The sequence below is a fragment of the Stenella coeruleoalba genome (assembly GCF_951394435.1).
Source record: "Stenella coeruleoalba genome assembly, chromosome: 5".
NCBI lineage: Eukaryota > Metazoa > Chordata > Mammalia > Artiodactyla > Delphinidae > Stenella > Stenella coeruleoalba.
Genome location: NC_137150.1, coordinates 45,191,994 through 45,215,563, shown reverse-complemented (window position 1 = coordinate 45,215,563; position 23,570 = coordinate 45,191,994). Strand labels below are relative to the sequence as shown.

The following is a 23,570-nucleotide window of genomic DNA, read 5'->3' as shown; positions in this document are numbered from 1 at the left end:
TTATTCAGATATTTTGGGGGATCAAAAAATACTTGTTGATCACTAGCTGTCCTATGAGCAGTGGTGAATGAGGCTGATTACAGTGAGGATTGTAGATCTGAGACACTTATTACCATAGATAGTGCCTTAATCTCTGCCTTCCAAGACAATGTAATTTAAAAAGTAGAATAAAAAGACTATTACAAATTCTCAGTGCTCACAGGATTAGCTTCTTGGACATATAGGTTGGACTTATTATTACACTATCAAAACATCATAAAAATATTTTGTACATGTATGGACCTTTGCTATTGTTATGTGGATGAGAATCAGTGTTTGTATTTGACAGTTTTAATCAGATTTTCTTTTTTCTTTCAGTTATATAAAGATGTTAGTTCTTTCAAATGATATCTGCATTACATTTTTCTGTCCCTCTTTGCCACTTGGAGTTTCAGAATCTGATTTAAATTTTTTTTTATTTAAAAGAAACTCAAGTATGCATTATGAATTTTTAATGAAAATTTGATTTCCCCAAATGTTCTCTTCATATCACTAATAAGTATTATTTAATAAAACGCCAAATAGTTATGATTTTATAGGTCTCAAAGATTACTTTTGCTTCTCCCACTTTTCCCAGTAATTTCTCAGTTTAATCCTCTTATTTCACTCATCGTGTCTACTATCAAAATACGAGTAAATCTGACCATGCTAACACATTTAACCTCCCTAGTTGCACATGCTTTAATCAATTAAAAAATTAACAGGCATGCGTTGAGTAATCCCTGAGTGTAAAATTTCTTCTAAGTCAGTTTCTTCTCCCACATCTAATGTTATCCATTGACAATATAATTCAGATAGAAAAGCCCTTCGTGGTTATTCAGTTTCAGAGGAATTGGTATATATCCAGTCTTCCCTTTCCAGTTTTTCCCGTAGGCCTTTATAGTGGTAGCAGATTTGTTAGTTTTCACAATTTGTAGGAAAAATGGCAACTACTGTATTTTTTTGTTACTTCACATTCTGTGAATTGCTTGTCCAAATTCTCTTCTAACCACAGGGTACAATTATATAGAGGAAGAAAACACTAGGCTAAAGGGACCACAGACAGGACCATGCAAACAGAAAAAGGCAGTAATAGAAGTCTGAGGATCCTTAAAGGTTCTTAACCTACTGTCAAGAGCCAGCCAGCCATGATTAGAACTGTATATATTTCAGAGAATATATAAGCTTGTATTTCCTCTTCTAACTATGGTCGAAATTTAATCTATTATATCTATCATTAAGTAGACTACCATTTAATGCCACCTTTGGTGGTGCTGTGTATGGTAAAGAAGTATATATATATATATATATATATATATATATATATATACTAATGCCTTGGACAAATTTCCTCCTTAAAAAACGACATCTTTCTTACAGAGGTTTGAAAATGAATCTTTCCAAATTGAACTAATTTCTCCTTTTCCATTTCACTCATTTATTTCTCAATTGAAAACTGAAATATCTCCAACCGTTTTCTATGTTTTTTTATGTGTCTTTATAGCAGTAATAGATTTATTAGTTTTCATAATTTATGGGATTGATAAGAACTACTAAATTTTAGTTAATTATCATCAATAAAATATAATACTAGATGCATGAGGCTGTTAAAACTTCCCACTTATCTCTCTTGCAGAAACCAATATGCAGAGCAAGGGTACAATCATATACATCAGATTTCTCTTGCGGTTTCTTCTGCTCTGGGTGCTCTTTGGGAAGTCACACACTGAAGAAGATGTCATAATTACCACCAAGAATGGAAAAGTCAGAGGGATGAACTTGCCAGTTCTTGGTGGCACAGTAACAGCCTTTCTTGGAATCCCCTATGCACAGCCACCTCTTGGTAGACTTCGATTCAAAAAGCCACAGTCCTTGACCAAGTGGCCCAATATTTGGAATGCCACAAAATATGCAAATTCTTGCTATCAGAACACAGACCAAAGTTTCCCAGGCTTCCTTGGATCAGAGATGTGGAACCCAAACACTGACCTCAGTGAAGACTGTTTATATCTGAATGTGTGGATTCCAGCACCTAAACCAAAAAATGCTACTGTAATGATATGGATTTATGGTGGTGGTTTTCAGACTGGGACATCATCTTTGCATGTTTATGATGGCAAGTTTCTGGCACGGGCTGAAAGAGTTATTGTGGTTTCAATGAACTATAGGGTGGGTGCCCTAGGATTCTTAGCTTTACCGGGAAATCCTGAGGCGCCAGGAAACACGGGCTTATTTGATCAACAGATGGCCCTTCAGTGGGTCCAAAAAAATATAGCAGCCTTTGGTGGAAATCCTAAGAGTGTAACTCTCTTTGGAGAAAGTGCAGGAGCAGCTTCAGTTAGCCTTCATTTACTTTCTCCTAGAAGCCACCCATTGTTTACCAGAGCCATTCTGCAAAGTGGATCCTCTAATTCCCCTTGGGTAGTGACATCTCTTTATGAAGCTAGGAACAGAACATTAACTTTAGCTAAATTTATTGGTTGCTCTAGAGAAAATGAGACTGAGATAATCAAATGTCTTCGAAATAAAGATGCCCAGGAAATTCTTCTGAATGAAGTATTTGTTGTCCCTTATGGTACGCTCTTGTCAGTAAACTTTGGTCCAACTGTGGATGGTGATTTTCTCACTGACATGCCAGACACACTACTCCAACTTGGACAGTTCAAAAAAACCCAGATCTTGGTGGGTGTTAACAAAGATGAAGGGACAGCATTTTTAGTATACGGTGCTCCTGGTTTCAGCAAAGATAACAATAGTATTATAACTAGAAAAGAATTTCAAGAAGGTTTAAAAATATTTTTTCCGGGATTGAGTGAATTTGGAAAGGAATCGATCCTTTTCCACTACATGGACTGGTTAGATGATCAGAGAGCTGAAAACTACCGTGAGGCCTTGGATGATGTTGTTGGGGATTATAACATCATATGCCCTGCCTTGGAGTTCACCAAAAAGTTCTCAGATATGGGAAACAATGCCTTTTTCTACTATTTTGAACACCGATCCTCCAAACTCCCTTGGCCAGAATGGATGGGAGTGATGCATGGTTATGAGATTGAATTTGTCTTCGGTTTACCTCTGGAAAGAAGAGTTAATTACACAAAAGCTGAGGAAATTTTGAGTAGATCCATTATGAAACGCTGGGCAAATTTTGCAAAATATGGGTAAGTGCCAATTTTTGTAGTTGTTCTTGTTTGGCTTTGTTTTGTTTTGCTTAACTTTTCTTGGTCTCCAGTGTAGACTTCATTAAAGGTACAGAAACATTTTGATTATTTATTCTCTTCATGCCTTAAGCTGGTTTTGTTTTTTATTATGTACTGCATTTCAGTTCCTTGCATCAGAGTGCTTAAGAGAAATAATCAAAGAACTTTTATGAAAAATATTTTCTGATTTCATTTCCAAAGTACTTCAAAGTACTTTAACAATGTTCACCAAAGTTTGTACGGAAATAGATGTTTACCTTGAGAACTAAAATTACTGTGACATGTTATTAAGCCTGAAAGTTTATAGTGTTCACAGGTTTAAGAAAGATTAGGAATATCTCTCTTTTTCTCATGCTCTTAAGCACTAGTACATTGTTACCTGATACACAAAGAAATACATCCCTGCTCAGGAAAATCAAAGGGCAAGATGGTGATAGGGTTGTCCCTCAGATTATTCAAAATACAGAATTTGCCATTTTATCAACGTTTTTTATTCCCTAATATGTTTGTTCAGAGCTTTTAGGTAACCTGTGTTGAGCGAGAGCTACAACAAGCTACATCTTGTTCAGCTAAGCTGTTTTACACTTGAGTAGTCATATGGATGACATTACATAATCAGAGATGTTACAAAAGAACATATTTTCCCTCGTATTTTATAAATATTGTGATAGTATGTCTTCAATAATCAGAGGAAAATAATCTCTTTTAATATATATTCTATTTTTTTAATATTTTGTGTGTGTAAAAAATAAGTTTTTTTTTTTTTTACTGTTTGTAACCCCAAATTGAATTTTATACATTGGAATAATTTGTATCAATGAGAATAATAAAAGAATAGAAATTTGGGCATCGCTTTTTTTGAAAAGTGCTTACAGAAACTCATAATCTGATTGATGCATTAATCCAATTTGTCATCCTGTGTTTTACAATTGAAAAGAATGTTGAGAATGATTTTGCTTTCTGGTTTTCTTCTCCATCCTCCATTTGGAATTCATTGTACTCCATGTTACTGTATGTATCTCTCTACAAAGTACTTGTATGATATAATTCATCTCAAAATTTTTGATACTTATTTACTGTGTATAAAACTAAAACTCTTCCATGTGGCATTAAGAGGCTTCTATAATCTTGTTGCAACCCGTACTCCCCAACACCTTGTTGCTTGGTAGATGAATTACCTTATGAATACCAAAGATTTCAAGCTTAACTACACCTTAGAACCTTGTTCTTGCTATGTGCCCTGCTTAGAACATTTACCTCTCTCCTTTTTAATGACACAAGTCCTACTATTTTGTTAAAGTTTTGACTGACTACATGTTTCATACAATGTATATTTAATTCCTAGAGTTGTAGTTCCTTCAGACTTCTTTTTCACTCTTACAGAAGCCACTGACTGTCACGTGTCTAAATCCTATCTTTCATTGTATTCTGAACCTCCTAAACTAGACTAAGAACTAACTTCTTGAAAGAGAACCTGTGGTTTTATTGGATACTCATTAAAGTACTGACATTAGTATATGTCACACTTTACAAATATTTGGTTAATTATTCAATGAAAGCAGGTAAAAGCTAGTATGGGTAAAAAATTTCTTTTTCAAGATATGTAGGCTATTATATTATCTGTTATTATATTATCTGTAGCTGTGCAATATCTTACACCTTCTCAACATCAGTCTAAATTTCTGCTTAAGAAGGATCATCTTATTTCTAGAGCTGCATTAGAATTATGTATATTTCATTCTGTTCTCTCCCTCAAGGTTCTATCCGTATTAAATCATCTGAATATACTTTTAATTCTTTCTGGCAATTCTAGAGATTATAAATAACTTAAGGGGAATATTAAGGGAATTTAAGGGAAATATCAATATTTCTTCAAATTATTGATGCCTATACATTTTTAAAGGACTTCATACTTTGCATGTTTAAATCATCAAGAAATTTATATTTTCTTATTTCACAATTGGGAACACTGAGAACCAGATGTGGTAAAGGTCATATTTATGGTGCACAGATAGCAACAGGTCAAAGAAGAGAATATTTGACAATTAATAGAATAATAGATTGTTTAATCCTAATCTCCTTCTATGATTAGCATATTTTAATGGGAAATAAATAAAGGTTGACACATTTTAAATATAATGATAAATTCATATAAACAAGATTATAAACCATAAAAATTAAACTTTTTTAAGAAGTTCAGCCATAACAAGATGTCATTTCAGTCGGTGAGTTTCTTTAGAGCCCATGTTTGCACAGTTGAACAGATAATAGCATGTCATTTGTGTTGAGATTTGACTTGATGGCAAACATAATTTTAATCTCCTGCTGTGCACTATCTGTTTTCAAAGTATACCTATGAATAAATACAGAAATTTAGAATGATTAAATAAACTTCATGGAAACAAAGTTGGTTTAAGCGTTAGGTTTGGAAATCCACCCATATTTATTTGACCACAAACATGATGTTTGATGTTCTCTTCCCAGAGAGATTCTCCCCCTTGGTTCCCCTCTACTCCCCATACCGGAGACATTTAACAATGTCTGGAGTTGGGATGCTACTAGCAATGTAGAGGCCAGGGGTGCTGCTAAACATCTTAAAATGCACACGACAGCCCCCCACAACAGCGAATTATTCATTCCAAAGGTCAGTAATGCCAAGACTGGGAAACTGCAGGATTTTACTTCCATATAACCCCAAAATGACACATCAAGAAAGTAAAAAAGTAGAACTGAGCATTGTAATAATCATCCAGGAAAATGAGTTTTCCAGTTCGTGGTTCATAAAATGTTTTAATGAATTTTTCTCCTTAAATAGTAAGTTTAGTATATATTGTATTTCTCATTAGGATTAAGTTCAAAATAATTTTGAATTTTTCTTTGTGATATTTTATTTTGCCAGTGGGTTGTTTAGTAGTCTATTGTTTAACTTCCAGCTATTTGGGTAATTTCTAGATATCTTGTTGTGGATTTCTAATTGAATTCAGTTCTAGTAAGAGACTATATTCTATAAGATTTTTCCCTTTGAAATATATTGAGAATTATTTTATGACCCAGCATATGATCTTTATGGGTGATTATTTTATGTGCTCTTGAAAAGAATGTGTGTTCTTCAATTATTTGGTATGGTGTGTTCTGTAAATTAATTAGTTCATGGTTGCTCAGGTCTTCTAATAGTCTTACCAATATTTTTTGCCTACTTGTTTTAAATACTGAGAGAAGGGTATTAACATCTTGGACTATAACTATGGTATTATTTATTTCTCCATTTAGTTCTGCTAATTCTCCTTATAATATTTTAAATCTATACTATTAATTCCATGTACTTTTAGGATTATGTAGTCCTGATTAATTGGCTGTTTTATCATTATGAAATGTCTCTGTCCTGTAGTTGACTTTGCCTAATATTAAGATAGATACATCAAGTTTCCCCATGCTTACATTTGCATAATATATTTTGTTCCATCCTTTTACTCGAACCCAACTATTTAAAAACAAACAAAAAAAACCCCTTTCTTACAGTTGGTGTGATTAACCTATTTGATATTTAATGTAATTGTCAATATGTTTTTGTTTAAATCTACCACCTTGCTATTATTTTTTTCTCTTTTTTTTTGAATTTTATTTTATTTATTTTTTTATACAGCAGGTTCTTATTAGTCATCAATTTTATACTCATCAGTCTATACATGTCAATCCCAATCGCCTAATTCATCACACCACCATTCCAAACCCCCTTCCGCTTTCCCCCCTTGGTGTCCATACATTTGTTCTCAACATCTGTGTCTCAATTTCTGCCCTGCAAACTGGTTCATCTGTACCATTTTTCTAGGTTCCACATATATGCGTTAATATACGATATTGGTTTTTCTCTTTCTGACTTACTTCACTCTATATGACAGTCTCTAGATCCATCCACGTCTCAATAAATGACCCAATTTTGTTCCTTTTTATGGCCAAGTAATATTCCATTGTATATATGCACCACATCTTCTTTATCCATTCATCTGTTGATGGGCATTTAGGTTGCTTCCATGAGCTGGCTATTGTAAATAGTGCTGCAATGAACATTGGCGTGCATGTGTCTTTTTGAATTATGGTTTTCTCTGGGTATATGCCCAGTAGTGGGATTGCTGGATCATATGGTAATTCTATTAGATTTTTAAGGAAACTCCATACTGTTCTTCATAATGGCTGTATCAATTTACATTCCCACCAGCAGTGCAAGAGGGTTCCCTTTTCTCCACACCCTCTCCAGCATCTGTTGTTTGTAGATTTTCTGTTGATGCCCATTCTATCTGGTGTGAGGTGATACCTCATTGTAGTTTTGATTTGCATTTCTCTAATAATTAGTGATGCTGAGAAGCTTTTCATGTGCTTCTTGGCAATCTGTATGTCTTCTTTGGAGAAATGTCTGTTTAGGTCTTCTGCCCATTTTTGGATTGGGTTGTTTGTTTTTTTTAAATATTGAGCTGCATGAGCTGTTTCTGTATTTTGGAGATTAATCCTTTGTCCATTGCTTCATTTGCAAATATTTTGTCCCATTCTGAGGGTTGTCTTTTCATCTTGTTTATGGTTTCCTTTGCTGTGCAAAAGCTTTGAAGTTTCATTAGGTCCCATTTGTTTATTTTGGTTTTTATTTCCATTACTCTAGGAGGTGGATCAAAAAAGACCTTGCTGTGATTTATGTCAAAGAGTGTTCTTCCTATGTTTTCCTCTAAGAGTTTGATAATGTCTGGCCTTATATTTAGGTGTCAAATCCATTTTGAGTTTATTTTTGTGTATGGTGTTAGGGAGTGTTCTAATTTCATTCTTTTATATGTAGCTGTCCAGTTTTCCCAGCACCACTTATTGAAGAGACTGTCTTTTTTCCATTGTATATCCTTGCCTCCTTTGTCATAGATTAGTTGACCATAGGTGTGTGGGTTTATCTCTGTGTTTTCTATCTTGTTGTATTGATCTATGTTTCTGTTTTTGTGCCAGTACCATATTGTCTTGATTACTATAACTTTGTAGTATAGTCTGAAGTCAGGGAGTCTGATTCCTCCAGCTCCATTTTTCTTTCTCAAAACTGCTTTGGCTATTCCAGGTCTTTTGAGTCTCCATACAAATTTTAAGATATTTTGTTCTAGTTCCATAAAAATTGCCGTTGGTAATTTGATAAGGATTGCATTGAATCTGTAGATTGCTTTGGGTAGTATAGTCATTTTCACAATATTGATTCTTCCAATCCAAGAACATGGTATATCTCTCCATCTGTTGGTATCATCTTTAATTTCTTTCATCAGTGTCTTATAATTTTCTGCATACAGGTCTTTTATCTCCCTAGGTAAGCTTATTCCTAGGTATTTTATTCTTTTTGTTGCAATGGTAAATGGGAATGTTTCCTTAATTTCTCTTTCAGATTTTTCATCATTAGTGTATAGGAATGCAAGAGATTTCTGTGCCTTAATTTTGTATCCTGCAACTTTACCAAATTAATTGATTAGCTCTAGTAGTTTTCTGGTACCACCTTACTATTTTTAATCCATCCTTCTTATTGCTCCTTTTCAGCTTTTTTCTGCATTATTTTAATGTTTTATTTGATTTTATTTTTAAACAGGTGTCTTAGTTTGCCTTTAATTTTTTCCCCAGTATTTGCCTTAATGTTAACAATTGTTTCTGTAACTTATAACTATCTACTTAGAGTTAATACTGAATGACTTAACACTTTGCCATTGACATTTCCCACTTTCTAAACAATTCATGCTTCCTATTTTCCTTTTCACTCTTACTACTTCACAAATGTAAGAAACTAACAGTATAGTTTCATTTATTGTCCTCCATGTTTTTTTATATTGTTGTCATATGTTTATACAATGTATAATATAAAATCCCTCATAAAATTTTATTTACCTTAAATGATCAGTTATATTAATATAAATTCATAAAAGAAAAGAAAAAAATATTCTTTTATGTTTACTCATGTATATACCTTTCCAGTGTTCTTTACTCTTTCTTGTGGATTCTAGCTCTCATCTGACATCATTTCCCTTTGTGCTGAAGAACATCCTTTAGGATTTCTCATCGGCAGGTTGACTACTTACAAATTTCCTCAGCTTTTTTTAATCTGAAAATACCTTTATTTTGCTTCAATTGAAGAAAATATTTTTTAAGAAGATAGAAGTCTGATTTGATCATTTATTCTTTTATCAGTTTAAAGCTGTGTTTCATTTTCTTGTTATCTCTTCAGTTCTGATGTAAAGGGAGCCTTTATTCATATGATTGTCCCCTGTATACAATTTAAAAAAATGTTTCCTTTGGTTGATTTCAAAATTTTCTTTTTATCTTTGGTTTCAATAGTTTGTTCATGATGTTTCCAAGTGTGATTTCTTTGGTGAGGAGTTTTGTTTTGTTTTGGCCTGGTGTTTACTAAGATTCTTCCTAGTGATTTTCAATGTCACATTTGAGAAATTTTGTGTCAGTATTCCATCAAATATTCTTTCTACCCCATTCTCACTCTTATCTCCTTCAAGAACTCCAAATATACATGCACTAGACTATTGAATTTTGTTCCACAGGTCTCTAAGGTTCTGTTCCCTTTTCTTCAGTTTTGCTTCTGTTTTTCAAATTAGATACATTTTTTTCTATTTTATTTATTTATTTTTAATATATCTTTATTGGAGTATAATTGTTTCACAATACTGTGTTAGTTTCTGTTGTACAACAAAGTGAATCAACCATATACATACATATATCCCCATATCCCCTCCCTCTTGAGCCTTCCTCCCATCCTCCCTATCCCATCTCTTTAGGTCATCACAAAACATCCAGCTGATCTCCCTGTGCTATGCAGTAGCTTCCCACTAGCCATCCATTTTGCATTTGGTAGTGTATATATGTCAATGCTACCCTCTCACTTCGTCCCAGCTTCCCCTTCCCCCTACATGTCCTCAAGTCCATTCTCTATGTCTGTGTCTTTATTCCTGCCCTGCCACTAGGTTCATCAGTACCATCTTTTTATATTCTGTATATATGCGTTAGCATATGGTATTTGCTTTTCCCTTTCTGACTTACTTCACTCTGTATGACAGTCTCTAGGTCCATCCACCTCACTACAGATAACTCAGTTTCATTTCTTTTCTTGCCTTTTCTTCAGTTTTACTTCTGTTTTTCAAATTAGGTACATTTTTAAGTTGGTTTCTCTGCAAGCTCAATGACTCTTCTATCTTCTTCAATCTGTGGTTGAACTTACCCAATGATTTTTTTATTTCACTCATTAGTGTTCAGATCTATTATTTTCCAGTAGTTTCATTATTTTTCTGAGTTCCTCCCTGTTTTCTATTTAAAGATATTATCCTTTAAGTTCTTGAACATACTTACAATAGCTGCCTTAAGGTTTTGTTTGCTCATCCAATATCTGTTTCATAGGTTCATTTTCTGTTTTCCTATTTCTTTGCATGTCTAGAAATTTTCAAATTTGTACTAGACTTTGTGGATGATATGAGTAGAAATTCTATATTATTTTAGCCTCCTCTGAAGAATGTATGCTTCCATGGAATAATGTTTGTTTGTTTTTAATTTTACTAGTTCAATTAAGGGATGTGTATAGACATGAATTTTTCTCAAATGTATATAGGCTTGGTTTTATATTTTGTTAGAGTGAATCCATGAACGGCCCAAGATATTTTATAGACCCTCTCACTTGGCAGGACATAAACTCCAATGTCTGTTGTCACTGAGGGTATTACAGTTACTTGGTTTAAGTGTCTATTAGGATGGGGATAGACTGAGTCTCTTTACTCCCAAGTTATAACTTTCCACTCAGCTAGACTGAGTATTAATGAGGTATTAGTGAGATGAAAACAAAAGTGTTGACAACATTATAATAGTTATTCACTCTCCAGTTTTCCCATCTCTTTTCTGCTCTCAGCCCTGCAGCATCTTCTCTCTGTTTAGCCTCTCATACTCTCATCTTGTACATATTTAGCCCAAGACTCAGCCAAAGATCTGCAGGGAGACGAGTCCCACAGATTCTAGTTTCTTCTGTATCCTAGAACTCTTATTTCTGTCTTCTAACCTCAGTGAACCTACTGTACTCTGCTTAGTCTCAAGCTCCCTGCATCTTGGACAATAATTTATCCTTATGTGAGTAACCACAGTAAATGTGGACTTACCTTGAACTTCCCCTTCTCTCAAACATCATAGACTTATGCTGCCTGTTATCCAGTTCCTGAAACTCATTGTCTTTTTGTTTTGGTTTGTTTGTTTTTGGTCTAGTATATAATTGTTTTTGGTAGCAGAGTTAATCCAGTTTCAATCACTCCATTATGGATGAAGATGAAAGCCCAACCTCTCTCCCATTTGTATTTTAAGAGAATCTTAACCTTACATTTCTCATTCAGTTCCATGAAATTCATTTTTTTCAGTAACTTTAAAAGATCTTGTCAATTTCCAAAATATATTAGAAAAAAAACTTTTTAATTTGACTTCTTGCAAAAATAAAGAAAACATTATTCTGTGAAAGCACTAAATGGTATTCAAATTTAGTGTCTTTAGTTGCAGTCTTTGAGAGTCCTCATAAAGTAGAAGCCACAATGCATTTATGCCTTTGCTAGTTGGAATTTCCACCCATATGTACTTTGCTTGTTTCTGCTTTTCCCTCAATCCCATCTCTAAAAATGAATGAAACCCATATCCAAATAGCAGACAGGTCCATATGTGCATTATATCCAATATCCTATAATAGAAGTTGTTGAAATATCAATATAACATATATATCCATCAATTATTCATCCAGTCAATAGCTTGATGACAAATAGATTAAATTAACCAGCACTTAATGACGTATATTCAGCACTACCTCAGTGATACAGGAAATTGGTGAAATCAAACTTGATTTGTCAGATAGACAGAACAGCTAAAGAAGGAAAATAAGCCAAAATACAATTAGTAGCATAACGACAGATAGAGGATCATTATTCCAGGACAACTCCAGTTGCCTCCTGCTGTTGCAGAGCATCTTTTGTTTGCTATGTCCTCTCTGGGTGCTATTTTCAGAGCTCTTCCAGGGCACAACCTCAAGGAGAGCTATTCACAGTGCAGTTACACAGTCTTCCCGATCATAAGTGATAGCCCTAATGTGTCCAGTGTTAATCTTTCTACAGATCCTTTGTATATAATATAACCTTAGACAAGTTACTTAAAATTCCTTACTGTTTTTCCTTATCTGAAAAATGGGACTATAAATATACAACCCTATTGACATGTTGAAATAAACCTTATCATTGACAGGAAACTGCATTCCTCCTTTCCATTAAACAAATTCAGTTTTGCCCCTACCAGGCATAAACTACTTCAATTTATTCTCATCTAAGATTAAACTTGGCTTCCTCCCAAGAATGTACAATTGTTTAACTTCCTGACTCAACATTAATCAAGTTTTCAAACAAATAAAGGTAAACTGCAAAATTGAGGCAATTAACTTGCTTCTGTCTTTTTGGTGAGAATTCATTTATTCAGAACTGCTCTGAATTTGTTACTGTTTCCTAATACTTTTTTGCCAGAAATAAATGATATATCACAAGGCACTTTTATTTTGTCCTATTTTGATGTCATGAAACCAAAAAGTTACTTAACAAAGTATTTTTAGTAACTTCACATCAGTATACCTGCTGCTATCCTTGTGTGTTTTATTTATTTATTATTTATTCCCTTACAGTGTGAGGGACAACTTATTAAATAGGAACAAAAATGTATTACTAAACTTTCAGTCCCCTGGTTCACTGAGCTTTAAAAAATAAATATGAACATTTCTTGACATTTGTACTGGAAAGTAAGTGACATTAAATGAAATGCTAAGTCATTATTCCTTAGTGCACAAGATTACTTTGAATAATTGGGAGAATTTAAAATAAGCCTGCTTCTGTGTAATTAATTATAATTGCAATAATTAGAAATTACAGATTTGCCAGATTTCTAAAATAATGAACTTTATTGCTATATTCCAGATATATATAGGATGGGTGTTTTATATGTATTGCTATAACTTCATTTTACTAGTAGAAGTGAACTTAATAATAATGTATTTTCTAATATTTATAATGTGAAGTTTATTTAATATTTAGTGTTTAATAGCTATATTTCTATTGTGTTTACTTATATATGACAGAAGAAATAAAGTGATTGAAATAACATTTCAACCCCACTTAATTTTCAAACAAGTATATTTTCTTTGTGTGTTCTTTTCTTTTCATCTCCTGGAATCATTTTATGTTTTTAAAAGGTAATAGAAAAACTGAAGAAAAGTTAAAGAAAATATTAGTGGAGAACAGGTACCCCTTTATTCTAAATCTCTGTATAGGAACTTAGCATGTGTCTGTTCTCTTTTTATAGAGTTTGTATCCCTTCACCAAGAAATTAATTTTCAAATTACACTTGAATTTATTTTTATTATATTTTTCAACTAAAAATAAATATTCTAGGACTTAATTACAACACACCTTTTAATAAGAGATGTCTCAAATATACCAAAAGGGTAGCAGTTAGAGATAGTTTTAAAGTGAACGGTACCATTATACTGACAAGGTATGAAGTATATGGATGCTATTATTAGAATGAAAATTTGCTGAAATGATGACACTATTTAACGTTTTCTGATGAAAAGAGTGTGGTCCATAGAAGAAAAGTGAATTGGAGCTAATAGGGGAAGAACAAAGATTAGCTATGACTCAAGGCGATTAACTTTCATTTCCTTCTATTATCCATTCTCCAGGCTGTCTTCACCATGAATTATTATGAAAGCAGTCATTAAATATGCTTAGGAAATGCATTTGGTTGCAAACTTATAATTTTAACATGTTAGCATGCTGATACCTGCCTGGTTAATGTTATAGAGGTAAGGGCAGAGCATAGACTAAAATTAGACATCGTGACATACAGAGACAAATTTAAGTTTGTGAAAGACTGTCATCTGGCCATCTAGTCCAATTATTATCAGGCTTATAATTAGATTTTTTGACAGATAATAGTTCAAGTGGTTTCCAGAGAGAGGGAAAAAGTCCTTACTCTCTGATTCTATAATTATTTGTGGTACATTATCATAATTAACCTAACTGGAACATTTTGATGACTTCACAAAAGGGTTAGGGTTCAAATCCCCTGGGATTTATTTTATTGTTATCATGACCACACCAATGCATCAATGTTCTATTGCTTCAAATTCTTTTTTCCCCCTTAGGAATTAGGTGAGGATTTAGTAAGGAATAAAATAAAAGTTGGCTGCAGTGTTCCTGTAAAATACCTTAGTTTAACAAATAGAATATAAATGTAAGTGAAAAAATATACATATGCATTAGTGTAACTTATATGAAAAAAAGGAATTATGTTACAGGACAATTTAAAATGTACATAAGGTTATTTGCAAAACCATATTAGAGTGCAGCAATATTTTACCATCAGTGACAGTGGAATGAGGAGAAACCAGATTCCCCAAAAGGCTACTACCTCTATAAAGATAGCTATACTAAAATATATTTGACTAAGTGTTTTGAAATACTCTTCACAGTGAAGTAGGGGAAAACTAATGTTTTGGGGATATAAGAGAGCTCATTCAAACATAGAAAATCATATTTATAGGATCAGTTTACTTGGAAATAGCTTAATGTGATTTGTTCTCTATGTTTGCCCAAAGTTTTTTCTGTATTTGGAAAAATTATAACATCCAGTCTACCTGTAAATCTTAAGTTCAATCTGAAATTAGAATTAATTATCAATTATATTTTAAAAGTCAGCATCAAATTTTCAGGAATGTACACATAAATGCAATACTTCAAAAGACTTGTCAGATACAAAATAATAACCTCAAAATAACAAAATGCAGTAACCAAAATGTGACTTTAAATATGTTTCTGTTTAAAATACTATATTTTTCTGACTGTTCCATAATCAGATGTGATTAAAATGTGGTTGGTTATATTAAGTTCCAAGAAATTGTTTTTGCTCCAATTTTCCTTCCCAGTCAATAACACTCAAGATCAGAGCTAAAAAGCATAATTCCACTCTTTTAACTTTTCTGTATGTTAATATCTCTCCTGGACATCTTCATATTAGCATGATAGGTACTATTAACCTGATGGGATAATCTATTGATTTATTATACATGAAATGTTAATATTCACTTGTCCACAGACCTCTGTTATGTAAAAGCAAGTGAATCTTTATCTTACAAATTAAATTGAATTACTTTTGGTGTATCATTCTCTAAGGATTGATATATAAATAATATTTTTTATGACTAGAATTATTAATTACAAAATATATTTTATCTGATAAACCATTATAAACCAAATAATAACCCAATGATATCCCAAGTGTTAGAATTTATGTTTTTCTTAAAAGTCACAATGCCAATCAGGCTCATGCTGGTTTGATAATGTTTCTGGAAATAGGAAAAATTACACATTTTATGAAGCTCATTGCAATTAAAATTCACATCTTTTATAAAGCACTTGCTAATCACAAATTAATAATATTTCTTTAGATGGGTCATGGAATATGATGATTTGTTTATTCATTCTTCCATTTATCACTCAACAAATATATTTGAAAGCCTGTATGCACCAAGTATTACTTAGGTGATGTGAATACAGTAGTAATCAAAATATACCAAGGGAAAGAAAGAAAAAAAAATGAAAAGGAAAATGTTGGAGGGGAAAAAAAAAATCCCGGAGAAAGTTTCTACCTTCAGGGGCCTTACAATTTATAGACGGAAAAAGACAATAAACAAATGTATAATATGTCTTATAGTGATCAGAGCTCTGAAAAAATATTAAGCATATTTAGGGACATAGAGCCTGAAATGAGTGGAATGTGACACTATTTGTAGGGTTGCCATGAAAAGCCTCTCACAGAGTTATATTAGAGCAAAATGACAGAGTTAATTATGTGGATATTCAGAGAAAAATGTGTCGATATCTTGGGAAAAAGTTTTCTCAGGAGAGAAAGCAGCAAGGACGTGCCCTAAGACTGAAATATTTAGGATTTTGCAGGAACAGCAAGACAGCGAGTGTATGTGAGGGGTAAGTGGTAAAAGGCAAAGTCAGAGAAGCACAGAGGGTCAAGCTATGTAAGATTTGGAGCTTAGATACGTTTTCTGGAATCTGAGTGAAACAGTAAGTCGTGGAACATTTGGGGCAATTGAGTGGCATAATTTGACTCAAACTTTATAAGCATCTCATCTCTCTGACTGGTAGGTAAATAAGAGTGAATCTGAGAAAGGAGCTAGGAGGCTACTGTAGCAATCCAGGTGGTGTCTTGAATTAGGTATAACTGGAAAGCCATGGTCAGGATATACTTTGAAAGAAGATCTGACAGGATTTGCTGATAGATTGGATGTGGGATATGAGAGAGCAAGTGGAGAAGAGGATGCACCAAGCTTTTAGACCTGAGCCACCAGAAGAACAGAGGTGCCAATTTCTGAGATAGGGATGACTATGGTAGGATAATGGTTGAGACTGTGTAATCAAAAGTGCTGATTTAAACATTTTAAATTTAAGCTGCCTATTCTGTAGACACTTGGAGCAATAAAATAGGTATTCTAATACTGAAGTCTGAAATTCAAGGGAGAGGTAGAAGCTGGAGATATAAATTTGGTATCTAACAACATGAAAATGGTATTTAAAGTTATGAGAAAGGACTATATCATTTACGGAGGCAGATGTCTGAGTTCTTCAAGGCTAGAGATTTGGAGAAGGAAGAGTAACCAGCAGAGAGAATAGAATGTTTAGCCAATGAGTTAGAAGGCCAACTAGGAGAACAAAATATCTCCCAAGACGAAATGAAGAAAGCATTTCAAGGAGGGAGTGAATATCTGTATCAAATATAGGATAAGTATAAGGAAAACTATATGAAACTGTATATAAAGTTTCGTGGGTTTGGAACTGTGCAGATGATTGGTGGCAAAGATACCTGATATTTTGATGGAGTGATAGGGACTAAAACCTTAATGGCAATTCAAAGGAGAATGAGAGGAAAATAATTAGAACTTGCAATTTGAATCGTCTTTTTCAAAGAGCTTTACTTTTAAGTGGAACAGGAGAATTGAAACAGGGGATATGGGAACAAGAGAGCAGGAGGTATTTTGATTGTTTTTGCTTTTTCATGGGAGATGTTGCAACAGGTTTATGTGCTGATGGGAATGGTACAGTGATTAATGTGACTAATAATGGTTTTGTGTCAGCATCATAATCATCTACCTAACTTTATTCATTTATTTATTTTCTTTTTAGAAAACAATGAATCTAAATAAAATGCAAACCCTTTGGTTAGAAATCAGGCTGTCAGTAACTTGGATTTTGAAGAGCACAAACTAAGGGAATCAAGAGATGGGAAGCAAAGGGAAAATAAAACCACCACCCAAATATTCTGAACATCAAAAAAAGGCTGTCATGAAATATTTCTTTGATATTCATTCCACAGAAAAGGTTGTATTTCATCCTTTGGAACCTATGGACTTATAATGTGCCCTAAATTCTGAAAGAATTATTTCTCTATTTTTTAAAATGAGACACAATCAGAAGCAGCAGATTTCTGAGAGCTAGGGCAGGAAGCAAGAAACTTTACAACAAAACTGAGAGGTCACAAACTAACAGCCAGACAAGCAGCTGTGGGTGGGGGAGGGACAGTAACCTCTGATGCACAACCTCCTGTTAAGTAGTGACAAAATATTGACCCTGAGTCCACAAAGCATGTTATGTAGTGCCTTCCATGTATCCTTTAAGATTCAAGGAAGTATTATGCAATATCTGTTAGGAAAATTAATTTGTTATAATAAAATAAATGCGGTTACAATAAAAATAACTGAGCCCTTAAGGAATATGCCTCACACATGACCCATATATAATAATTTAGGCTTTTGTTGTGGTCTGAATATTCTTAAGAAAGTACTGACCAAGTAGCATTCGGATTAACAATTTTAAGCCTATAGTATTGTTCATATTAATAATAACATCAGTTAGAATGTATTAACTGCTAACATGTGCTCATTCTCTGCTCAGGACTTCACTTTCATTAGGACAGACAACTTTCTAAGGAAGTATAATCATCATCAACATGTGATGACAAGGTTACTGAGGGTATTTAAAGAACTTAAGCTGCTCAAAATTCCACATGTATTAGTAAAAACCAGAGCTCCAGCTTGAGCCCTGTGTTCTGATAGAAGAAACCAGGTACTTCTTTCCCGTACTTTGTCCCCTCTATATTAGAATTTTTGTATACCAATGGGAAAGGGAAAGAGCAAATAATTGAATCTTTTCTGCCCTTAGTTTCCTTATCTTTAATATGGGAATGCTAATACCTATCTCCTGGCTGTCATGAAAATTTGAGAAACCACATGTAAAATATCTGACATATTTCCAGACACATACTGCAAGTAGAGTTGATGGATAAAGAACAGGATACCTAGTTGATTAGTTACATATTGTTTAGGTCAGCTAAACAGATTTATTTTAGTGTAAGTATGTCTCATAAGTCTGCATGGGGCATGCTTAAACTAAAAAAATAAATCGATAAATTACTTGTTTAGCTAAAATTCACTATTAACGTGGGGTTCTGTTTTGTTTTGTTTTGTTTGTGCTAAATCTGGTAACCCTAACTGGAAATCAGACGGCCTACAGCAAATGTGAAGTAGCCTCAAGAAACAAAGTTTGGCAAAAGTTGAAAAAGTGTTGGAGGGAAGTTCAGTGAAGGACCTGAAGCCAAATCCAGCCTCTGTACCCCAACAACAAATTAAATCTTGGAGACAGAGTTTTGGATGAAGTAGAAAAGAATAGCTTTATTGCTTTGCCAGGGAAAGGGGGCCACAGTGGGCTAATGCCCTCAAAACCGTGTGTCCCAACTTAGAGAGGCAGTAAGAAGTTTTATAGCAATGGTTCAAAAAGGGCGTGATCAGCTCGTGGACATTCTTCTGAATGGTTGGTGGTAAAGTAAGTGGGAGTACGCATCATCAACCTCTTGGTTCCAACTGGTCTGGGGTCTACGTGCTTGTGGGCAACGTAGTTATCTTCTCCCACCTGGTGGGAGTTTCAGTATCTGCAAAACAGCTCAAAGTATATGTATGTTATGTATATCCCTTGAAGGAGAACGAGGACTTTGCCCCAAGGCTGCACCATTGTTTCTTTTGACTGTTCCTCCATTGTCTCCACATCCCCTCCCTTCCCTAATTAGCAACTGTTTGAACCTGCTCATTGGAACTCAGGGAAGGTCATAGAGTCTGAATGAAGCCTATTTCCTGTAACCAAGAAATGGGGGACACAGAAAGGCTTTTGTGCCCAAGAGCCCCACAGGGTCCTGCTCGGTATCAGGCCCACAGGTTGGTAGGAAGAAGAACAGAATAAAAAAATGGACACTGAAGTGAGAACTCATTCTCACAACTGGATCAGGCCAGCAGGGATTGGAGAATGAGGCTATCAAGGTGAAACCATGCAACTGAGATTGGGACTTGAATCCACGTGCCAGGACTCGAACCCAGCCAAAACCCAGACTGGGACTTGAACCCACAGTCTTTTAATTACATTCACTCACCGGGTGTCTGGACTTACTGAGGCTCAGGTTCTTTGTGTCTCAGCACAGAAGGTATTCAGTGAGAGGCAAAGTGATAGGCAAGAAGTGGATTATTTAGAGAGAAACACACTCCACAGACGGAGTATGGAACATCTCAAAAGGCAAGACAGGAACCAGGGTATGGGGGTTGTCAGTTTTTATAGGGGTGGTTAATTTCATAGGCTAATGAGTAGGAGGGGTATTCCAGCTATTTGGGGGAAGGGGTGGGGATTTCCAGGAGTTAGGCCACTGCCCACTTTTTGACCTTTTGTGGTCAGCCTTGCAGCTGTCATGGTGCCTGTGGGTGTGTCATTTAGCATGCTCAAGGTCTAGTGGAAGTCAGTTGTCTGTCATCTTGGACCTAGCTGGTTCTAACCAGTTTATGTCGTGCCCTTGGGGCTATGTCATTCTTTTAAATGTTGTGCCCTGCCCCATTCCCTCCAGTTTCAAAGGGACTCACTGCATTTCTACTGTCCTGACTGCATTTCTCAAGGTTGGCTCTGGGTTTAGGCAGGACTCAGTCTGCATATTCAGGGTTTCCATTAAGTGTTAAATGAGCTGAGGAAAGTAAAGATCAACATCATAAGGGCAAAACTTGGTCTAAATATTAGCATTATAATAGAAATAAGGTTTCCTTCTCCCTCAGCCTAAATCTCTAAAGCTCTGAATATGCATTTGAGTTTATTTTATTGTTTATTTTTGGATTTTTGTTTTATTTTCTGCTTAAGAAAAGATAACTTCTGGGAAATGAATGTTTCATAAAATGTGTTCATAAAGACTTTTGAATCATATTAGTGAACACTGAAATAAAGAATGAGGGAAAAATAACATAAACCAGAAAATATGTTATTTGTAGATTCTTCAAACTAATTCTATATATAACACTAGACTACAATCTCAGATTTCATTTTCAAGTTATTACCCCCCCAAATTATTTATAATGTTCTATCTACTTATCAATTTGAGTTATTAGAAAATAAATTACTCAGACCTTGTAATACAAGGGGGTTTATTACAAAGTAACCATTGTGGAAGTTAAAGAAACATAACAACTGTAAAAATAATTAAAATTCAAGGATGTACAAGTCCTAATCTTGTCTCCTCCATCAACTTGGGGTTCAGATATTCTATTAGTTACTCGGGCTTCTAATGAATTAAGTGTAAATTAAGATAGGTTTTTTGATCTCTACCTAAATTATAATATAGAACCACATTGGATGGTTTATATCTTTAATTAATTACATTCTTTTTCTACCATGAGTACAATGGAGATCATTTATATGTAATGAATAAGTAATTTTTAAAGTGAGAAAAATTATTAACTTCTAAATATGAAATTGAACCTCATCTTTACAATTGCCCTTTCTTATGTGGAAACTTTTACAGAAAATTTGCTTAAAACATAAATTTATATTCATTGCTGTCAAACAACAAAAATAAAACAACTTAGTATCGGGTTTGGTGTTCTATTCAAGGGAAAACAGTCTATGGACTTGGGGAATACAGTGTTTCACAAGCAGTGTAGTGCTCTTCCTGAGGGATGTTTGGACAGGAGTGAGTTTTATAGACTTTAGAAACAGTAAGAAGGAGACAGGGCAGGACTGGCTGGTGTTGCATGTGTGACCTTATTAAAGATCAAGGATAAGGAAATAAGTATAGAGCCCAGAGTTGACTTGATGTTTGGGGGTTGGCTGACTGGATGTACAGTTGACCCTTGAACAATGCTGGGATTAGGGGCACCCACCCTCCTGTGAAGTTGAAAATACAGTATAATTTATAGTTGGCCTCCGTATACATATTCCACGGCCTCAGATTCAAACAACAGAGGTTCGCGTAGTACTGTAGTATTTATTATTGAGAAAAATATGCATATAAGTGGACCTGAGCAGTTCAAACCCATGTTGTTCAAGGGTCAACTGTACTACTTTTCTGGTAAAACAGAGTATTTACAGGAGTACAAATGTTTTCAAAGTTTGGGTTTGCTGATATAGCACCTCAGGCAGGAGCAGTTCCATCATAGGCCTAGAAATTATTTCAACATTGTCTTTTAACATTTTTGTCTCCAGTTTTTGGACTAGGGAAAGATTTTGGTGTCAATAAGTGAATCTAAATGGTGGATCAATTAAGGTTTTAACAGAATATGCTCAACCAAATTTTCAACGTAGTTAAGGATCAATAACCTTTATCTTGTAAAGTAGTTTTGACTTTATAAAATATTGGTGCATCATATGTAAATTCTCCCATTGTAAACCTGCTCTAGATATAAACATAATCAGATATCCACAAGTGGAAGGTAATAAGGTGATGAAAAATCAAAATTGATCTTCAATCTTTAGTGATTTAAGAACTGAAAATTATTCAGTAAAGAAGAAAAACAAGAGAATAAAAGATGATTGTAAGAAAATGAACAGAAATATTTGATAATTTAATATTGAAAATAATATAAAAATTAGTTCAACATCAAAAAGATTCCAGCTACATATTGAAGAATTTTTATTTAATTTTTTGAAGTATTTAAAAAAATTATTGGTAAATAGTCAAAGTGAACTTATTTCTTGTTTAACAACATGACACAGAACATTGATTTATTATAATTCTGCAGTTTGTGTGGTTTAATCCACAGTAGCTTCTCTTTATACCATTTTTTCCCTGGTTAAAAAGTTTGGAACCATAATCCTGAAAAACAACAACAAAAAATGTATGCAGAAGACCGTCATGGAACGAAAGTAAAGATGGTTGAGCAATTAGAGAATTGTGGAAACCCTATGACATTATGAAGGGCATACTAAACATTTTTACTAGCTTGAAACGATAAACAACAGAGAAAGGGGTTAGAAAAAATCGGGAAGAACTAATGCCAATGTACAATGCTTTGGAGCATATCCCTTAATAACTAGAATATACATACTTCCATATTAAAGAAGGTATATTTAGTAAGTTTCCCCCTTCACACCCATACACTATCAGGGTGTATGCCTAGCCACAGTATTACATCTCTTTCTATAGAATATTATTTGAACATTTTTCACCATGGGAAGATACCACATTAAAGACGGCTCAAATAAATATTAATGACATCATTAGTAACTAGCAAAAAATATGAAAAATGTATGTAAAATATTTCATTTTCATTTAACTTCCCTGGCACTCTACAACAGTTAAGTTATAACTAGAATGCAAGAGTTGAATTTAAAAATTCACAAAATTAGAAATGCCAATTTTAAGCACAGTTTAAAAATTGAACTTTCCATTTATTTGAAACCATAATACTGTAGTTTTATAGTTTTCTTATGTCTAGCATGTGAAACAAATGGTTAGGTTATCATGCCACCAAGAGCATATTTAATGCCTTAAACCTAAACATAGAGTATAAACAGTGATAAATATAATACTTTTGTCTTTTAAGTCTTGTGGTAGATCCACAAAAATATAAAAGACTTATGAGGTACAATTTTTATCCAGTTATGGATTTATATCTAAGAAAACTTTGAACAAGGATACTACAGTATATTTTTATCTCATCAAACTGTTTAACTATTGATAAAATTATGTATTTCAGAGTTAGTACCAAAGTGTTAAGAATGGATAAAGACTAAAAATATTTACTTATATAATTTTCTGTTTGTTCCTGATAGAATGAGGTTCTCCCTTATCTGTTCTTGAAAGTCTGTACGCACAGAATCTTCAGGATCCAGCCTGCAGATATTTTGAACTCTTGAACTGATCTACAGTAAAAAGAATCTCTAGAGAATGATGGATGAGAAGGAGAGAAAAGAA

At 33.9% G+C, this 23,570-nt stretch overlaps 1 protein-coding gene across 1 annotated transcript in view; it reads left to right on the top strand.

The window, feature by feature from the left end:
* The window catches only part of BCHE (butyrylcholinesterase), an 89,327-nt gene that overhangs the window by 4,541 nt on the left and 61,216 nt on the right, over positions 1 to 23,570 (top strand). Inside the window, exon 2 of the mRNA XM_079923082.1 lies at positions 1,655 to 3,179. Within this exon, the coding sequence (XP_079779208.1) occupies positions 1,663 to 3,179 (1,517 nt within the window). The 5' untranslated portion in view covers positions 1,655 to 1,662. The remainder of the gene's footprint in view (positions 1 to 1,654; positions 3,180 to 23,570) is intronic.